Genomic DNA, 20,737 nt, shown 5'->3' on the forward strand with positions numbered 1-20,737 from the left:
GTAACTTATATGAAGAGTCTGGGCTCATCATGCGCTGACAGCACTTTCACAAGACTTTCATCTTAACCCAAGCTTGATACGTTTTTAGACAATGTGTAAAAACTGTGGAAAATCCTACTGAAACAGTAACACCTTCAAGCAACAAACAGTGTGCGAAATGAAGCACAAGCATTGACAAAGGTGAGGGTTAGCATTTAAACCCTCAAAACTGGTCGTTATTTTTTTCCCCCACATCCCCACTCTCGTTGTCCTATTTGTTTCGAATTTAGATTTAAATAAATTCATTCCAGAAAAAGCAGATTCTCAACTTCTCTGCAGTGAGTGCCACTTCTGTAGAAAACACAAGTTTTTTTATCCTTGCCTACAAGTACCATTACTATAATGGAATGATGTTAATGCGGCTTTCTTTACAAATCCCTTGAGAAATATGAAACCTATAATTTTCTTTCTTACCTGGTCTTCAGCTTTGTAATCCTGTAGAGCCACACATTCACATCTGTCATCCTCTAAGTTGTATCCAGTTGTGATCTACAAAGGGAAGAGCTGAACGTAAAGAGGGTGTATATAGAAGTAGCACAGAAAACAGGGATCTCCGAAGTTTTTTTTAAATAATTTAGGATACGGATAAAGTGACCTGTGTGTGTAAAACAGCAGAAGGCCAGAAGACACAGGAGCAGAATTAGGCCATTCAGTCCATCAAGTCTGTTCCACTATTTCATCATGTCCGATTAATTTTCCCTTTCAACCCCATTCTTCTGCCTTCTCAAAGTTCAAAGTAAGTTTATCATCAGAATACATACATATCACCATATACTACCCTGAGATTTATTTTCTTGCAGGCATTCACAGTAGAACAAAGAAATACAATGGAATCAATGAAAAACTACACCCAAAGATTGATGAGCAAGAAGTTTGCCAAAAAACAATGTTTCCCCCTAACCTTTGATGACCTTACTAACCTAGAAGGGTGGAGAGGTGTAAGGCCTCTAACCTGCAGGCCCCCTTGGACAAGGTGTAGTACCTGCTTAGCCGCACCCCCTCACCTACAATCAGGGTCATGTGAGGCCATGGGAGAAGGTGGTGGATGGTCGTGGGAGCAGCTGGTGCACTTCACAGGTCCTGGTTATGGGACCACTGACACCAGGGAGACAATCTCTGAAGAGTACTGATAATGGCTGGGGTTGCCAGTCCTGTAAGGACACTATCCAGAAGAACGACAAACTGCTTTTGTAGAAAGATTTGCCAAGAATAATCATAGTCACCTACATCATACGACACAGCACATTAATGAATGAACAAACTGATCTCGAACCTGTAAACCTTGGGTATTAAGTATAATGACTTGGCCTCCACAACCATCTTTGGCAATGAATTCTACAGATTTAACTCCCTGAGGCTAAAGTAATTCCCCCTCTTCTCTGTTCTGAAGGAATGTCTTTGTATTCTGAGGCTATGCCCTCTGATCGTGGACTCTGCCACTAATGGAAACATCCTCTGCACATCCACTCTATCAGAGGGGAAATATGTCTTATTCCGTATATCATGATGCAAAAACAAATGACAGTTTATCGATCTTCAAGGAGCGGTGCCTCAGAAAGGCAGTGTCAATCATTAATGACCCCTATCACTCAGGTCATTTCTTGTTCTCATAGCTACCATCAGGAAGGAGGTACAGAAGTCTGAAGACATACACTCAATGACTGAGGAACAGCTTCTTCCACTCTGCCATCAGACTTCTGAATGGACACTGAACCCATGTCATTCTGGCAATTCCCTTCTCCCCCTTGGAAGTTTGCATGTTTTACTGTTTTACAACATTGATTCACAGTAGATTTAATTTAGCTTTTTTTGACACTAATCAACAGAAAAAGACTCTTTGGTGTCAAGGTGAAAACAGATCTCTACAAAGTGATCTAAATAAATTACAAATGTAAAACACAAAATAATTGATTGCATAAGTATTCACTTCCTTTAATATGACACAGCAGATCGTCACTGGTGCAGGTAATTGGTTTTAGAAGTCACATAATTAGTTTAATGGAGATTACCTGTGTGCAGTCAAGGTGTATCAGTTGACTGTAGTAAAAATACACCTGTATCTGGAAGGTCCAGCTGTTCGTAGGTCAGTATCCTGACAAAAATTACACCATGAAGAGAAAAGAACACGCCAAGGAACTCCGCAAAAAGGATATTGAAAAGCAAAGTCAGGAGATGAATACAAGAAAATTTCCAAGTCACCAAACATCCGTCGGAGTACCAGTCACTTTGGGCAGATTGGGCTTGTCAGCCATGGTTGGCAGCTCCCCTAGGAGAAGGAAAACTCTGATCTCAAACCTCAGCTGCCTTGTGGCTGTACCCACGTACGAGGAAGGCTTTGGAGTAAGCCCCGAGGAAACAATCTGGAGCTGGAGTCTCTAAGGCAACCCTAGATTGAGTTCAGTACTGACCAGCCACTCCTGCAAAGCTGCTCGTACTAAACTATATTGGTCTCTGCTGTTCCTTTGGGTTCATCAGATGTGTGGAGAGGGGAAGCTTGCTACATGGGCAACAGCTTGCCCTCCATATCGTACCGCCCAGGCTTGTGTATCTAGACAGCTAGGATGCAATATCCGTGGCTAACTCTGACCAACAGCGGCCCTCAATTCACCTCATGGTTAAGTCAATCATCAAAAAAATGGAAATATGGCACAGTTGTAAATCTGCCTAGAGCAGGTTGTCTTCAAAAACGGAGTGACCGTGCAAGAAGGGGACTAGTGAGGGAGGCCACCAAGAGACCTATGACAACTCTGGAGTTACAAGCTTCAGTTGCTGAGATGGGAGAGACTGCACACACAATCACTGTTGCCAGGTGCTTCACCAGTCACAGCTTTATGGGAGAGTGGCAAAGAGAAAGCCACTGTCGAAAATAATTCTCATGAAATCTCAGCTAGAGTTTGCCAGAAGGCAAATGGGAGACTCTGAAGTCAGTTGGAAGAAGGTTCCATGGTCTGATAAAACCAAAATTGAGCTTTTTGGCCATCAGATTGAGCGCTATGTTTGGCATAAGCTAAATACCACACATCATCAAAACACACCATCTCTACTGTGAAGCACAGTGGTGGCTGCATCACGTTGTGGGGATGGTTCACTGCAGCAGACCCTGGAAGGCTTGTGAAGGTAGAGAGTAAAATTAATGCAGCAAAATAGAGGAAATCCTGGAGGAAAACCTGATGCAGTCTGGAAGAGAACCAGGACTTGGGAGAAGGTTTGTTTACCACCAAGACAATGACCCCCAAGCATAAAGCCAAAGCTGTACAGGAATGGCTTAAAAACAACAAAGTTAATGTCTTGCAGTAGCCAAGTTAGAGTCCAGACCTCAACCCAATTAAGACTTTGTGGCTGGACTTGAAATCACAATCCCTATGCAATCTGACAGAGCTTGAGCAGTTTTGGAAAGAAGAATGGAGAAAAATTATAATGTCCAGATGTGCAAAGCTGATAGAGACCTATCCACACCAGACTCACGGCTGTAATTGTTGGCGAAGGTACATCTACTGACTTGAAGGGATTGAATACTTAGGTAAACAATTATTTGTTTTATATTTGTAATTAATTTAGACCTTGTAGAGATCTGTTTTCACTTTGATACAAAAGGGTCTTTTTCTGTTGATCAGTGTCAAATTTTTTAAAAAGCCAAATTAAATCCACCATGATTCAATGTTGTAAAAGAAAACATGGAAACTTCCAAGGGGGTGAATACTTTTTATAAGCACTGCATATTTATTGTAATTCAGTTTTTTTCTATTATTATGTATTGCATTGTACTGGTGTTGCAATGATAACAAATTTCACAACATATCCTGGTGCTTTTAAACCCAGTTCTGATTCTTTGGAGTCAGTTTAAATAAACACTCCCTTAGTACAATAAAATGGACTCATAACCTCAAAATCTACCCCATTTTGGCCTGCACCTTATTGCCAACCTGCACTACCTTTTCTCTGTAACTGTAACACTTTATTCTCCATTCTGTTATTGCTTCCTCCTGCACTACCTCCATGCACTGATATGATGAAATGGACAGCATGCAAACCAGTTTTTCACTGGACCTCTGTACACATGACAATGATAAACCAATTTACCAATGCACGTGTTTGATTGCACATTGCACATTTAGACGGAGATGTAACATAAAGATTTTTACTCATGTATGTCAAGGATGTAAGTAATAAAGTCAATTCAATTCAATCACCCCCAAATGTTGTTCACTTATAACAAACAGCATATTGATGACACAACAATGAAGTAACATGTAGAAAGTGCCTGTGGATGTTACATCCTTTATTTGGGGTTTGTGACTTCTCAAACACAGGCACAATAGATTCCCAGCACCCCATCGAGCAATTTATGCACTATGGGTGAGTAGCCAGACAGTTAACCCTTCTACCTGGGCAGAAGTGCACCAGCTAAGCAAATTCAATAGTTATCACTTGCTGTTGGAAAATGGGAACAGGGGTTGGCCATTTATCCCCTCAAGTCCGTGCTGCCATTCAGTTACATCATGGTTGATCTTGCACTTCAACTCCATTTCTGCATCCTGGCTTTATGGCTTAATGTTTCATGATACCGAATAAACGTTCATCACAGAGACACAGAGCTGGAATCTGAAGTAACACATAAAGTGCTGGAAGAACTCAGCAGGCCAGGCAGCATCTGAGGAGGGGAAGAGACACTCGACATTTTGGGTTGAGACCCTTCATCAGGACTGGGTCAGGCTGAGACTCTACAACCGGTCCAGATTTATTTTATTTTTATCTAGAGATACAGAATGGTAACAGACCTTTCTGGCCAACCAAGCTTATGTAACCCAATTACACTCATGTGACCAATTAACTTGCTAATCTATGCCTTTGGAACGTAGGAGGAAACTGGAGCATGGGGTTGCTGATGTTGCATAGTGTTACACAAACAATTACGCTACCATGTTGACCTAGTAAGGGCCACAACTCGAAGTGTTGACTATCCATTTCCCTCCACACATACGGTCCGACCTGCTCAGTTCTTCCAGCACTTTGCATGTTGCTCTTAAAATTCATCATGCCTTTTCCTGAAGCATCCTTTGTCCCAATATCCACAGTTGTTTTGGAGGGAGAACACCAGATTTACATTGCTCTTTGCAAAATGAAGTGCTTACTAACTACCCTTCTCAGCTCCTGGTCATAAATTTAAGATTATCAATCTCATTCTTAATTGAGGAAATGGCTTCCCTGTATTGGTCCTAGTGTTGATTAAAAGCAGATGGCAAGTGAGATTCCACTAGCACATGGGTTAAGCTTCCGGGCAGAAATCTGTTGGCTGGGTCACACTGATTTGTTGGAAGAAATTAGACAGTTCATTGTTGACTGCAATAATGAAGATAGAAACCTAAAACATTACAGAACAGTACAGGACCTTCAGCACACAAAGTGTGACAACCTTTTAATCTACTCCAAAATCAACCGAACTCTTCCCTCCCAGATAGCTCTCCATTTTCCTATCATCCATATGCCAATCTAAGTCTCTGAAATGTCCCTAATGTATCTGCCTCTACCACTGCCAATCCATGCACCCACCACTCTCTGTGTAAAGAACATCTCCCTATACTTTCCTCCAATTGCTTTAAATTATGCCCCCTCATATTAGCAAAGACAGGTAACCACATAATATTAGTGGCAAACTGAATGCTGAAACTGTGTCAAGGGGCTGTTTTCAAGTGGTAAAAGTACTGAATGCTCAATTTAGAGAGAAGCTTATATCATGTGGAACTAAGCCTTTCATATTGTGTAGATGGAGGTTTTCACTTACCAAACCATTGGTATGATTGCACATATCCCACAAGGGTATCAAGGCCAAAGTGACCCGGGAACCATCTTCAGTTGGAATTTGATTCTGGCGTGTCATGACTGAAGATACAGCCCATCTGTAACAAACAGAGAATACAGCGGTTATGAAATTGGAAAGCAAGTATTTAGAGATATTTGTAACTAATGCTTTCCAAATCCTTCAGCATTCTGTATTTTTTGGAAGGGACTGTCTAAACACATGTGAATATACACTCTGTGGGTGAATATCTGGCCAGTCGCTCTTCATACATAAAAATCACACAGAAGGTTCACACTATTTACATTGTGTGAAACCATTGATGGAAAGTAGCTAATTGCAAATCGCATTCTACATTTCAGGAAATATATATACTTCAGCGACTGCTCTAGTATTGGAGGGAGATGCACAAAGAAACCCCAGTTAAAGCTGAGCTAAGAAGATTCTCAACTCAGAAATCTCTGAATCTTCAGAATTTTCTGCTTCTGAGGACTGAGGACACACAGCTGCTGAAAATATATAAAGCCAAAATCAATAATTATTTTTTGATATTGAAGGACTCAAAGATGATGGGATGTGGCACGAAATTTCAGCTGAGGCAGGGAATCAGTGATAATCACGTAGAAAGATGGAATAAGATTGAAGGCCAGTAACATCAGTCCTGCTGCTTTTTACTGAATGCCAAGACCAAAGAGGACACCTTTGGAAGATAACTTTGCCACCTTTATTTCCTCCGGGTCTCTCACTACTTGTAAACACAAGAGATTCTGCAGATGCTGGAAATCCAGAGTAACACACACAAAATGCTGGAGGGAAACTCAGCAGGTCAGGTCACATCTATGGAGAGGAATAAACAATCGACATTTTGGGGCAAAACCCTTCATCGGGACACTATTCTCACGACTTGTCAGTGTATTCAAAAGATCAGACTCCAGCTGTTCTGCTATGAGAGAACACCATGTTTTTCTTTAAGAAACACAGCACGATAATAGGTCCTTTCAGCCCAATGACCCTGCACTGTCCAATTACACCCATTTGGCCAACTAACCCATGTGCCTTTGGAATGCAGGAGAAAACTGGAGCACCCGGAAAGGACGGACAAACTCCTTACAGACAATGGTGGAGAGTGAACCCAGGCTGCTGGCACTGTAATAGTGTTATGCTCACTGCTAAGCTACCATGCCACCCTACCAAATACTTCTCAGGTCAAGAATAAACCTTAGATCTGTAAAGTAGATCAAATGGGATCAGTGGAAGACTTCACGCGGGGATGCTGAAGGGACGATTGTCGTCAGTTCTCACGCATGCAACCTCCATGATGAGCCTGGCATGGCAACTGCTCTTGCTATGGACTAAGAGAACCTGCCCAATCCTTCCTTCCTTCCAGAATATCTACATGATGTGTTGCTTCACAAAGACTAATAGCATCGTCAGGGATGCCTGTCATTCTGGCCATTCCCTTCTCTCTCTTCTACCTTCTGGGAAAAGATACAGCATTTTATAAGGCAAGACATTAACACTTCAAAACAGCTTCTTTCTCACTATCAGATTTCTGAAACAATCACCAGCTTCACAACCCCTTCCCAATGGTGCTGCTATATTTTCATACTCATAATGCTACCTCTCCGAGACATTAAGTTATTAACACTTCAGCATTTCAACTTGCACTACATCAGACTGCACTACAATCTCTTCACCACTCTGCTGTTTTATACTTAACACTGTATATATTGTGTTCATTAGTACCATTACTGCTAACTCTGAACTTCACCACAGCAAGGAATTTCATTGCACACAGGTGTAAACGACAATATACCCATCTGAATGTGAACCTGAATGAGGCCAGTCTTTGTCAGGTGTATAACCATTAGGTATTTGCATAACCTTTCAACCTCAATAAAAAAATTTTTAAAGTGCATGCCTCAATCCATGGGCCAAAAGTGGAATAACTGTGGCCCTCAGGATAGTTCGGGAGTTTCTCAAGGATTACTAATAACAATCAACTAGATAAATTATACTGACAAAACGCTGGAGGAGCTCAGCAGGTTGGGCAGCATCCGTGGAAATGATCAGTCAACGTTTTGGGCAGGAGCCACGAAGGGTTCCGGCCCGAAAAGTCAACTGATCATTTCCACGGATGCTGCCCGACCTGCTGAGTTCCTCCAGCGTGTTGTGAGTGTTGCTTTGACCCCAGCATCTGCAGAGTATTTTGTGTTTAAGATAAATTATACTGCTACTAAAGGTTGAATGCACTGAGAGCTCCACAATACTTGGTCACTTTTTACTAGTGATAAAAATAAAGATTGCATTTGGTGCTCATGAAAGAGTGAGAAATGTGGAGTAACCTTCAGAACATGCACTCCAAATGTCATTTTTATTATTTAGAGATCACTGTGGAGCACGCTCTTCCAATCCACAGCTGAGCAACCTATCAATTTAACCCCCAAGCCTCTTCACTGATCAACTAACCTACTAAGCGGTACATCTTTGGACTGTGGGAGGAAACTGGAGAACCTGGAGGAAACTTATGGGAAGAACGTACAACTTTCTTACAGAGGACGCCAGAATTGAACTCTGAACTTTGATGCCCCCAAGCTATAACAACGTTGCGCTAATCACTATGCTACTGTGGTGCCCCAATGATGTTTCTGATGCATTGTTTTGATCCCAATAGCACGAGAAGGAGGAGTGGGCCATTCTATCCTTCAGGTCTGTCTCTCCACCTGGGTGCAGTGCAATGAAACCTCACTGGCAGGTAACATGTTCAGTGGAAAACCCAGCAGCTACACACAAAGGTCTGATAAACCAGAATGAATCTTCTTGTGTATTTCTCATATTACAAAAAGTTGCATTTGGAGGAAAGAGGACTTGGAGGTCATTTTTGATGCATGCTACCCTTCGCTCATTCTCAGAACGTTCAGGACAACACATTTTACATCTTTGGAATTGAGTGATAGGACATCAGATGAATAAGATGGATTGCACGTGCCCTGAAGTCCACATTATTAAAATGAGACAGTAGTTTCCCACACAATGCTGCAGACAAAATATTACACAGGACCATACAGACATTTAAAAAGGAATACTGTCGCCCTTCTCGTGAATTTTCTTCCGTAACATTTTCTTTTAAATACCGACCTGTAGTCGTCAAAGGTGAAGGATTCCTTCAAGGGCAGCTTACTCGCAGTCGGGTGGGTCTGGGAATCGAAGAATGAAGGAGTAGGGTCAGGGGGTAATGAAAGGGAACAAACAGGAGAAAGAGAGAGAGAGAGAGAAAGAGAGAAAGAAAAAGGGGGGGGCAAGAGAAAGAGAAGCATAAGTCAGTCAACGGAATTTCATTACTTAGCAGTCTAACAGATACTAACAAGAGCCAAATGTAGCAAGAGGAGTCCAGCCGAGCTATGGCTGGATCATCGTGCCATAATGCTCCCATACATCACTGTCAACTTAATTTGTTGTACCCAGCAGCTGTCATAAATCTGCTCCATCAACTCCTGCAAGCAGAACCCACCAGCAATACAAAAATAAAACTTAACGCCTGTGACAGTAACGCAATCTGGTGCCAACAAGTCCTTCAGCAGCCTACCGAATGTCACCTCTTCTCCTAAAACATTCACTTGTTGACACTGGCAGGGGCCCCGGAGATAGATTCCACCCGCCCTTTTTTTTTACGACTGGGAGTCTTTCCTTTGCACTGAGCTCTGATGCAGTGCTACTGTCAGTGGCACTCCATGTAGCGTGCAATTTCTTCCTTGACGCATTAGCATCAGAAGTTGGGGTAATTCATCATCTCTCTCAATAGTATGTTGGCTGGCATCAGGAGTACAGTAGTGAAGGTGGGGGCTGGGGGGGTGGGTGGAAACTGAGGTTTAATAGCTGCGCTGCAAATCAATTATACAACACAAGCCGGCACAGATAATGCAATTTTGGACAAACTACAGATCACAAAAGACCACTAATTGGACGCTAGCTCGACTGTATTTGAGTCTGGGAAAAAAAAAAGTCATATTTATTTATGCTTTCTTCATAGGACAAGAGAATTAAAAGGAGGCTGGGGCAAGATGCTTCTGAAATATAAGCAACAATACTGCTTTTTAATGACTGTGTACTTTAGCAGGCTTGGAAGAGCATCAAATTAAAACCAGCTCTTTTGTCACTTTCTTCTCCGATGGAAAGCTGCACAAAATTTCAAGTGGGTTGGGGTGGGAACTAATGTTTCTACACATGAGAATCGATAGACAACAGCCAAATTAAGCAGATTTTTGAAAATAACCCATGTAGGGGTGAATAAAGAGTGCAATTTTGAATGCAAAGTTCCCATTTCTGCTCATAAATGAGATGACAGGGTCACATGATGCCCGTCCACACAAATGGGGTGTTAGTCTCTCTCGCTGTCTCTTGTTTGCAATTTTTAACAGGATATACGGAACTAAGCTCAACCCTAGAGATCTCTGTTAAATTGGCTTTGGAAAGGTACACAGCACAAATGATTGTAAGGTTCAAGCAAATGATGCCTACACAGCGCAGCCACAAAAAAGCACGCGGGTTTTCTGCAAACGTCCCACAGACTATGCCACCACCGACTCCAGAACATAAGGTACATGCTAAAAATAGAAAAGTACTCCAGTCCCTAGCATTGGCAATATCACACCACAATCAATAGAATAATCACAAATTATATGCAACAGTACATTATGTCATTGCACAGCAAGTTAGTTGACTGCTGCTGTGAAGTATAACTCCATAACCATAACCCGAATAGAGCTGACTGACTGACTTGCTCAAAGAAGCTGGAAGCCCAGAGTCCATTTCAGTCTGTTTTTAATTTACATGATACTATTCATTAACCAGCCTTCTGACAGGGTAGACTTTTTTTTTGATGTGATCAATCAAGGGAATCAAATTTGGCAGCTTTTAAGAGCTTAATTTAAAGAAAAATTGTGGTGTTATAAAATTATATCTTGATATATGTAAGTGTTCAGTTTTATTAATACAGTTGTTTCATTAATTCAAGTGAAAGCAAAGTTATCACAAAAATAAATATTTTTAATCAGGGTACCGTGTATGTGATTAACCAGAATTTATAAGTGCTGAAAATTACCACATAGAACAATTTACCAGTCTTACTGGACTTACAATAGCTACAAGAGGGTTTGCGATACTCTGATGATATGAATGGCTTTACTAAAGTGGAATTCCTTTTCCATATGGGCATACCACCAGTTCACCTCACTGTGGGAATATGAGTAATTATTCAAAGATTATAACGTTATTTCATCATCAACATCATGTACCATGTCATATGACGTAGCAATCGAGGTCTTTCCACGGCCACAATTGTTCTTGGCAAATTTTTCTACAGAAGTGGTTTGCCATTGCCTTCTTCTGGGTGGTGTCTTTACATGACAGGTGACCCCAGCCATTATCAATATTCTTCAGAGATTGTCTGTCTGTCATCAGTGGTCACATAACCAGGATTTGTGATCTGCACCAGCTGCTCATACGATCATCCACCACCTGCCCCCATGGCTTCACATGACCCTGATCAGGGGGCTAAGCAGGTGCTACACCTTGCCCAAGGGTGACCTGCAGGCTAGTGGAGGGAAGGAGTGCCTTACACCTCCGTAGGTAGGTGTAAACAATGTTATTTAGCCTTTTAAAAATGAAAAATTCTGCCATTTGTGTTCTATGGAGCAGCACAAAAAATGTTGGAGGAACTCAGCAGGTCAGACACCATCCGTGGAGAGAAATGGATAGGCGATGTTCTAGATCTAGACCCTACACCTGGACTGAAAGATGGGGGCTGGGAGGAGAGCAAGAGCTGGTAAGTGAGAGATGGATGCATGTGAGTAGGGGCGATAGACAAAGGGGAGAGGAGAGTGGCAGAAGCTGGAGAGTGATAGGTAGGAGTGACAAAAGGCGGCTGATGATGGGAAGTAATTACTTCTACAAAGTAGCTATACTTGTAGATAATGTCACAGCATCATTCCGTGCACGGCAATGTCCCACTAAATAGAAAGGTTCTCCATCACTGCTCACCTTCCTTCCTGAGGTCTGGCCTCAATGGTTCAGTGAGATTGCTACAACTAATCTTGGAATTCCCTCTGGCCGGCACGGTGACCTAGCTATTAGCATAACGTTACTGCAGCGCTAGCAACCTAGGTTCAGTTCTGCCACGGTCTGTACGTTCTCACTATGACTGTGTGGGCTTCCTCCCGCATGCCAAAACGTGTGGTTAATTGGTCAGATGGATGTAACTGGGTGGTGTGAGCTCGTTGGGCCAGAAGGGCCTGTCACCATGCTGTGCCTCCAAGTAAAGAGCAATAAAACTAAATCATGCAGTGAGTGCCTGAGATGAAGGCTAGGTGTGACCAGTATAACCACATATCACATGATCCCGGCTGCTAGATTTTTCCAGTGTAAAATCACCAAGGGGCATAGATAGGATGAATTCACACAGTCTTCCCCCCCCCCAGAGAAAGAGAATCAAAAAAAAAGAGGGCATAGGTTTAAATGGGAAGGGAAAAATTTGAAAGGGAGCTGAAGAGCAACTTCTTCACACTGAAGCAGGTAGAATAAAAGCACTGAAAAGGCAGGTATATGGATAGGGAAGGTTTAGAATAATATGGGCCAAATGTACTTCACAGACATACGATTAGAGCAAGCAAGTTGTAGGCATGCTATGTTGGTGCTGGAACTCCATGGACAGTCCCAAGCCCAGCTTCGAAAGGAGGAGGGTTTGACATGGAGCTACAGTAAAAACCCAGAGCTACAGAAACGCCAACGGAAGCTCCAAATACCTCGTCCCTGGGAGAGGAAGGATCAAGAAGATGGGCTACACCTGGGGACAATTTGAAAAACTGGCCCATGCTAGAAGACTCTGGCAAGCTGTTGTCTGCGGCCCATGCCCCAGTAGGGGTGATGGGCTTAAGAAGATGTTGGTGCTGGAAACATGGCAACACTTGCAGGCTGCCCAGCATAATCCTGGCTGATTTGATTTGATGCAAACAATGCATTTTGATGTACATGTGACAAATAAAGCTGATTTTTATCTTTAAAATGTAGGCAAATGGCTCTAGCTCAGATGGATATTTTAGTTGGCATGTGTATGATAGACCAAAAAGCCTGCTTCTGGGCCGTACTACTCTCCAATTATAAGACAGCTCAAAGTGCTTTAAGTGACTTCAGATCAGGCTGGGTTGGAGAAATCAGCCTAACATGGACCAATGATTTTGAGCTCCCCATTGAACATAAGGTGAGGCAGGATCAGGTTTAGTGACACCCACTATCAAAGATCACACACCAATAATGGTCACGGTACAGAATGGAATCCCAGCAAAGGACCAAGTCCTTCAAGAGTTCAGGGGGAGGGTGAAGGCAGAACACAGTGGGGGAAGAAAACTGTAATGGTGGGTAGGGAGGTAGAGACAAGAGAGGGAAGTGAATGGAATTAAAAACATAAGTTCCTGAACTATGTTTTGTAATCCATGAAAGATGCCTGCATTCAGCATCAAGGCAACAGCATGCATTAACAGGCAGCTGGCTTCCATAAAACCCCAGCTTGAATGTTAGACAAGTCTATCGGCTTTCAATGTCGGCTGCATTATAAGGCAGAGAAAATAATTACAGGCGACCAAATCCCTCAGATATATGCTGACAGATACCAAAGCAGTTTCATGTAGAAGCCCATTTTTATTGACTTCTGTGCTCACGAGACACTGCAGAAAAATAGTCACAAGTCTGGTAATAAAAAGTAAATCTACTTTTGTTTTATCCTGACGTTTTTAAACAAAAATTGCGAGAGATATTGATTATACTTCTTCAGATTAATATTGCAGCCTTTCCTTTTTAAATGAATCCCAAGCTTAAACATGTTACCATTTTTCAATTATCAGTAATATACAATAACACAGCTTTGGTGCAGAGAAAGATTAAAATTGCAAGAGTTCACTGGGTTCAAATGTTTGCAAAATCGTATTTCTTCAGAGAAAAGAAAAGGTTAAATTAATTTCTTATTGATCTTATCTCTCTGTAAGAACATTATGTTTATTGCTGCAGGAAAAAAAATCAATTTTATATTAAAAGAAGTTCCAAAATTCACTTAAATCCACTGATGCTATTTTGTAATATTGCGCAACATGCAAGTAAGTGGCACCATCTACTGGCAAGTTGAAGTTCTGCAAGCATATGAACTACAGTCGACATTAAAAGCAGGAAATAGCTTGTCACGCAGCAGCAATTGAGAATGAGAGAAAAATTCACATGCTCCATCTTACTTTATTGTCTAAGAAACTAGCCTCAGTAAACAATGAATCATGTCAGTATTTTTATTCAAAGTCTGGCTGAGCAAAGAAAGTTTCATCTTAAACACTGGGGTACTTGGCAGAAGATGTGATAGCTGTTTTTACCAATAATATTGCTTTGGACAACTCTGTGGAATCAGCAGGGTGCAGGTTCAAGCCTACACAAGCTCTTTATGATGTTAGTGACAGGCAATGCCACTGTAATACTGAGCTCTATAGTGGTAGGAGTATTTTGGAAGATAACTGAAACCACCAGATTTTGCAAGCATCAGGTTCCTGAACTAGTGTGGATAACTTTGCTCCCCACTTACTCTGAATTGGTTCTACGACCTACAAACTCACTTTCAAGAACTCTTTACAACTCGTGTTCTCAGTAACACACACAAAATGCTGGAGGAACTCAGCAGGTCAGGCATCACCTATATGGAGAGGACTGATAAACGACCTTGGCCTGAAACGCTGGCTCTTTTTTCCTCTCTATCGATGCTGCCTGACCTGCTAAGAACCGCCAGGATTTTGTGTGTCAGACTCTGGATTTAAAGTATCTGCAGAATCCTTTGTGCTTGTGTTCTCAGCATTATTTTTATTTACACATCTTCTTTTGCCATTGGTGCTTGTCAGGTTTCTGTCTGTAATTTTCCTGTAACTGCCTACAAGAAAATGAATCTCAAGGCAGTAGATGGTAACATCAATGCTCTCTGTGTGGGTGTACGGCCACACAGTAACTGAAATCCTCCCGTGCCCTCCTGAAATTGGACAGAGCTAGGAAACTTTATGAAACTTGACAAATTTTCTTTGTTGTACTGTATTTTATTATACCCTTCAATTTATAAATAAAATCAACTCCATGTGATTTTTCAATTTTCATTCTAAATATTCATAGTATACATATTCCAAAAAAATAATTTTAGGTGCCACGCAGTTTTCAGGCAGTGTAAAAATTTCCTGCTCAGAGCAATGGTTGGTCCACACAGCTGTAAAAAAATATTCGAGGGAATGTTGGGTAACATACGTGTACTTTGATAATAAATTTACTTTGAGTTGGAAACTGTTCAGTTTCAAAGTTCAGAGACACAATTGACCGAAGAAGGTGATGGAACTGGAATCGATGAATAGAAGCCTGTTGTGTGTGAATGAGTGAGCACAAAGTGCCATGAGATATATGCAAAAAAGGAACTGTGCAACAGTGATGATTTTATTGCTCTGGCGAGAGGATTGACTGATTCCAGGAAGCTTCCGTTACCAGTGAAAGTGAGAGAGAGAGAGAGAGAGAGAGCTTGCTGCAATGACTGGGTCACTGGGTGCCAACAGCACAGCTATAGCCAGGACCACAGTTACAGTTGTCCATGTTATTTTCTAACTAATAACCATCTCACCTGAAAAGGACTTTTAGCTGCTATATTGCTTGCACTCCAAAGATATAGCTTCAATAAGTAATTTAATGCAATATAACTGCATCAGCTTAAGTGTGACATTATCGTGCAATGTTACTGTAAACAGCTCAAGTTTTCTTTATTCCAAATGTTCCATTACTCTGATAGTGCAAGACTTCAGGTGACAAAGATTTTAAAAAGTACATACACACACACACACACAACTATCTATATTTATTACATAGTTCAGAAACAACTGACTGTGCATTTAACTCTGCTGCACACCCTGGTATTTCAGCTCCTGACGTAAGGCTGGCTGACATTCCTCAGGATGAATGAGTCTTATACCTCTTATTACACGTTTATTACAAAACAGTATTCCTATTCCTTCCCAGCGATTATTGGAATTACTGTCCAAGGAGTGATAATGTCCAACGAAAAGTTCAAGTTTAATTATCATTCAACCATACCTGAATACAGTCAAACAAAATGCGTTCCTCAGGGGCCAAAGTGCAAAGCACAGTACCAACAGTCATACACAACACAAAGCACAAATAGCACTTGCGTATAAGTTAGCAGTAAACATACAGTCACACAAAAAAAATGTACTGAACTTATTGGTGCAGGCACGCACTGTAAAAATTAGAATTGGAATCAAAATATCCTGATGAACAGGCAAAGCAAAATTAACAATGGAAAGAAAATATGTCCTTGCATTCGAGAAGGAGACAGCATTATTTCCTTGCACAGATCTGAAAAGCAGGGCATAACTCATGCCTAGAAGGTTTCTGCCCTGATGAGGGGTCTTGGCACAACAAAATGTTGACTGTTGATTCATTTCCATAGATACTACCTGATCTGCTGAGTTCCTCCAGCATTTTGTGTGTATTGCTCTGGGTTTACAGCATCAGCAGAATCTCTTGTGTCCGGGAAGTTTCAGTGCTGGTTCTCAGCCAGTGTGAGGTACTAGTTAAGTACAGCAGACCATTTCACTCACACCAGCTCATTTACTCAAACAGATTTCAAAGCCTTTTCCTTCACTACCAAACCCAGAAGTTTTTCCAGTTAAGTGGAGAAATTCCAAATATTTACTGTGAATTCCCTCCATACTCATTTGATCCTTTAACACTTCAGACCACTCATCTGCACTGATTTTATCATTTCTATATTATCTACTGTCTGATAAATCTATAGACCATGCTAACTTTCAAGACAGAGTAACACAGTTCACTAATCTTCATAGTGCCTGTATTATAGATGCCCAATAACTAAAGATAAAGACTAGCTTTAATTGTCACATGTATATCAAAACATACAATGACATGCATCAAATCAAATCAGCGAGGACTGTGCTGGGCAGCCTGCAAGTGTCGCTGTACTTCCGGAACCAACGTAGCCTGCCCACAACTCACTAACCCTAACCGAATGTCAGGTCAGACTGAGGGAGGAAACCGGAGCACCCGGAGGAAAGCCAAGCAGTCACAGGGAGAACGTACAACCTCCTTACAGGCAGCGGCGGAATTGAACTCCGGTCTTACAGCTGGCTACTAATTTATACTTCTTGACCTCACAAACTACTGAGTTATGGCCTTGTATCTGTTTGCCTGCCTGCACTTTCTCTGTAACTGCAACACTGCACTGTTATTGTTTTCCCTTGAACTAGCTCAATGCACTGATATGATGAATGATCTGTACAGATGGCAAGCAAAAGTTTTTCAGAATGCTGCACATCGCTGCCTGTGACAATAATAACCCAATTTAGTTTTTCCAATTTAACTATTATCTGTTACACCTGTTTCCCTTGGACAAAGGAAAAACAAGTTCAAAGTAAATTTTATTATCAAAGTACATACATGTCACCACATACAACCTTGAGATTCATTTTCTTATGGGCATTCTCAGCAAATCTATAGGATAATAACTATAATAGAACCAATGAAAAAGAGCCAATTAGAGTGTTCAACCAGTGTAGATGACAACAAACTGTGGAAATGCAAAAAGAAATAATAATATAAATAAATAAACAATTAATAAAGTAGCCTCAACACTAAAATTATCCTCTGACCACAGCAATTAATTACAGCATAGCTTCTCAACTGTATAATTTTTCTCTAATCTAAATCCAAGGTAAATTCTGTAAAGAATGCAAGTAAAGACTACACCCCGCCCCCCCACCCCAACGAGAACAAGCTGGAGACACAAGGAACGTGAAAAATAGAAAGAAAGAGATTGGGAGAAGAGAATGGAAAAAAACAGAAAAATGAAGAGTGCATAACGGGGGCAAAGATGAAAGCACAGCAGAAGAGATTGGAAAGAAAATACAGAGTGCTTGAAGTGAGTGATAGAAAAACAATAGAGAATGCGAGAGAAAAACAGAAAAGGAGAGAAGGGCAGGAGGGGAATGGAGAGATAGCTATAATGTGTTAGAGAAAAAGTGCAAACAACTGAGTGAAAGCTGAGGTGAGGGATACTGAAAGAGAGAATAAAATAAAAGCAGGTATAAACAAAGATTTCACTATGTACAGTGTGTTTTGCCAAATTAATATAACAAGGATTTGCATCATAATTTTACAGATGGCAAGTGTCACATTCTTAATACTGGCCACAGCAAGCACACAGTATGGGCATTTCCATGGAGAGTGAAAGAGAAAAGAAAGCGAACATAGCCAAGTCACCGATTGCTGTCCAGACTCATGATGTTAATAGAACAGCAACATCTGGCCCTCAGGGAGAACAAATCCAACCAGAGGTCAAACAGATTGCACCCCATTGACACAGGACTTTACCTGACAGTTGTTGTCTGTCTTGCACAAAATGCAACGGTGCCAAACTCCAAATTAATTCTGGCTAATCACTGGTGATATAAAGATACAGAGGGGTTAGATCATAAGATATAGGAGCAGAATTAGACTATTCAGCCCATCGGGTCTGCTGTGCCATTCTAACATGGCTGATTTATTATCCTTCTCAACCCATTCTTCTGCCTTCTCCATGCAGCCTTTGTTGCCCTGACTTATCAAGAGCCTTTCAACCTCTGCTTTGGAATCGCCTCTGAGAATTTTTCTGCTAAAAATTTGTTAACAGAATATCATAATTACACACCAAAAAATTGGACATAAATGACACAATTACAAACAATAACTCAAAATCCATGGCTGTTTCATGCTTCATTGTGACACTAATGTAGTTATAATATTTACAAAACATTGAGCAAATAAAACAACTCCAACACAGTGGCATATTGTGGCATGAGTTCACGGCGCTAGCCAGGTGTCAGAGAACATTTTGGGAGTGTAGTGTTATGTGTTTCACTGGAACGGGGCTGCACGAGGACATACCCGATCAAAACTTCTCCATGGACGGCTTCCAGACCGTTCTGGCTGACCAGAAGTGCACTCAGAGTGGTAAGCGTAAAGGAGTTGGGTGCTTACTGTTCTGGTTAACAACAGATGGTGCAATCCAGGTCATATTACGATCGAGGAACGTGTTTGCAGACCGGATATTGAACTGTTTACTGCTGGACTTTGGCCACATTCCACCGTGATACAACACTGGGCGGCACGGGAGGTCGTTCCTGCCAGTGGCCATCGAACTTGCAGCTCCTCCCATGGAGGGTCAGACACCCTGAGCCAATAGACTGGTCTTGGACCTTTTTCCATCTGGCATAGTTTGCATTTTGTTGTTTGATTGTTTGTGGTTTTTGTATTGCTATATTTATGCTCTATTCTTGGTTGGTGCGGCTGTAACGAAACCCAATTTCCCTCGGGATCAATAAAGTATATCTATCTATCTATATGGGGCAATATTTTTAATAAAAGGTTTCACTTCAGAATTTTTCAATTAATCAGTTTCAATATCAAAACTCAAAAGGAAAAATTGATGCTTTCTTTGAATTTTACTACTGGCCACATCAACTAAGTGTAGAACTTGTTTTAATTGTCAACATAATGCTCCGCCAGCGTGAAAAAATGAACTGTGGATCTTGCAGGTCCATGGCCGAATGAATGGCGTTCGTAAATATGTAATAAATAAGAATTCTAAAAGCCTTCCTGACAAAGGCAATTAAAATAAATCGCCACGCAAAGCAGTAGATCTTTACAAATAATCACAGGACCTTTATCCAATGCATTGGAAATTCAATTTAATAGCTGTCTCCTCTTCAGTGAATTGATTTCAATGGTAATACATATATCTAAGAGGGAACACCACACATTCTATTGAAACGTGAAAACACTGAGATGTTCCTTTCATCCAAGTCAAAAAATATAAAGTTGATAAAACATTAAAATTAAAGGAAATTTTTTTTCAGATATGCATGAAAACCCACTTACTTATATTTTTACAACAGCTTCTCATCTCCTGAAATTTTATGTACAATGACATCTAGGTCATTCAAAGTGAACGTGAATGACAGAGACATTATTGAAAATTTCAGGGAATACACAAGCAGGCCACCTGAATATTCTTTATCTGAGCTGCAGGCAGTTCTTGTAGGCAAAGATTCGAATTGGCTGGCTGCCCACACAGGTCGAACTGACTGCTAAATTAAATCTCTACGAATGTCTCTTTATCCAAATTTATCTGCCCAATCATCTAATCATTTGCTTTGGCCGTGACCTTATTCAGAATACTCTTTCAACCTTTGTGTCCTAATGGAAATTTGCAACTCCTTCAATGTCAAAACAGACTTCTTGAATTTGGGCTAAACATGTTTAAGCTGAGAAGAAATAGTCAGAGGTGCAAAGTGTGAATGAAAATGTCAGAGAGTTGTGGAAAAGATACTTTCAACACAAGATATGGTCACTATTAAAATGAGTTAAAAATCAATATTAAATACAGACAGGATGTATTGGTATTGGAGAAAATGTCCACAGCACATTTAAAAGAATAACAACAGGGATGAAAGGGTTAATGTGGAGTGTTTGATGCCTGTGTGTCTGTACCGGATGGAGTTTAGAAGAATGACGGGGGAATTTCACTGAAACCTATCCAATATTGAAAGGCCTAGACAGAGTAGATGCGGAGAGTAGTTTTATATAGTGGGGCAGCACAGCCTCAGAATAGAAGATTGTCCCTTTAGAACATAGAGGAGGATGAATTTCTTTGGCAAAGAGACGTGAACCTGTGGAATTCACTGCCACAGACAGCTGTGGAGGCCAATTCATTGGGTATGTTAGTGAGGACATCAAAGTTACAGGGAAAAGTAGAAAAATGGGGTTGGGAGG

General features: G+C 41.1%; 1 protein-coding gene across 5 annotated transcripts in view; it reads right to left on the reverse strand.

Moving 5' to 3' along the window:
• The window catches only part of setd3 (SET domain containing 3, actin histidine methyltransferase), a 157,096-nt gene that overhangs the window by 33,610 nt on the left and 102,749 nt on the right, over window positions 1–20,737 (reverse strand). For all 5 annotated transcript variants that reach the window (XM_063043678.1, XM_063043687.1, XM_063043696.1 and 2 more), the window contains exons 7-9: window positions 8,975–9,033; window positions 5,822–5,936; window positions 454–528 (exon numbers count right to left, since the gene is read on the reverse strand). In XM_063043678.1, coding sequence (XP_062899748.1) covers window positions 454–528; window positions 5,822–5,936; window positions 8,975–9,033 — 249 coding nt within the window. The remainder of the gene's footprint in view (window positions 1–453; window positions 529–5,821; window positions 5,937–8,974; window positions 9,034–20,737) is intronic.

The sequence above is a fragment of the Mobula hypostoma genome, chromosome 1 (genome assembly GCF_963921235.1).
Source record: "Mobula hypostoma chromosome 1, sMobHyp1.1, whole genome shotgun sequence".
Taxonomy (NCBI): Eukaryota; Metazoa; Chordata; class Chondrichthyes; order Myliobatiformes; family Myliobatidae; genus Mobula; species Mobula hypostoma.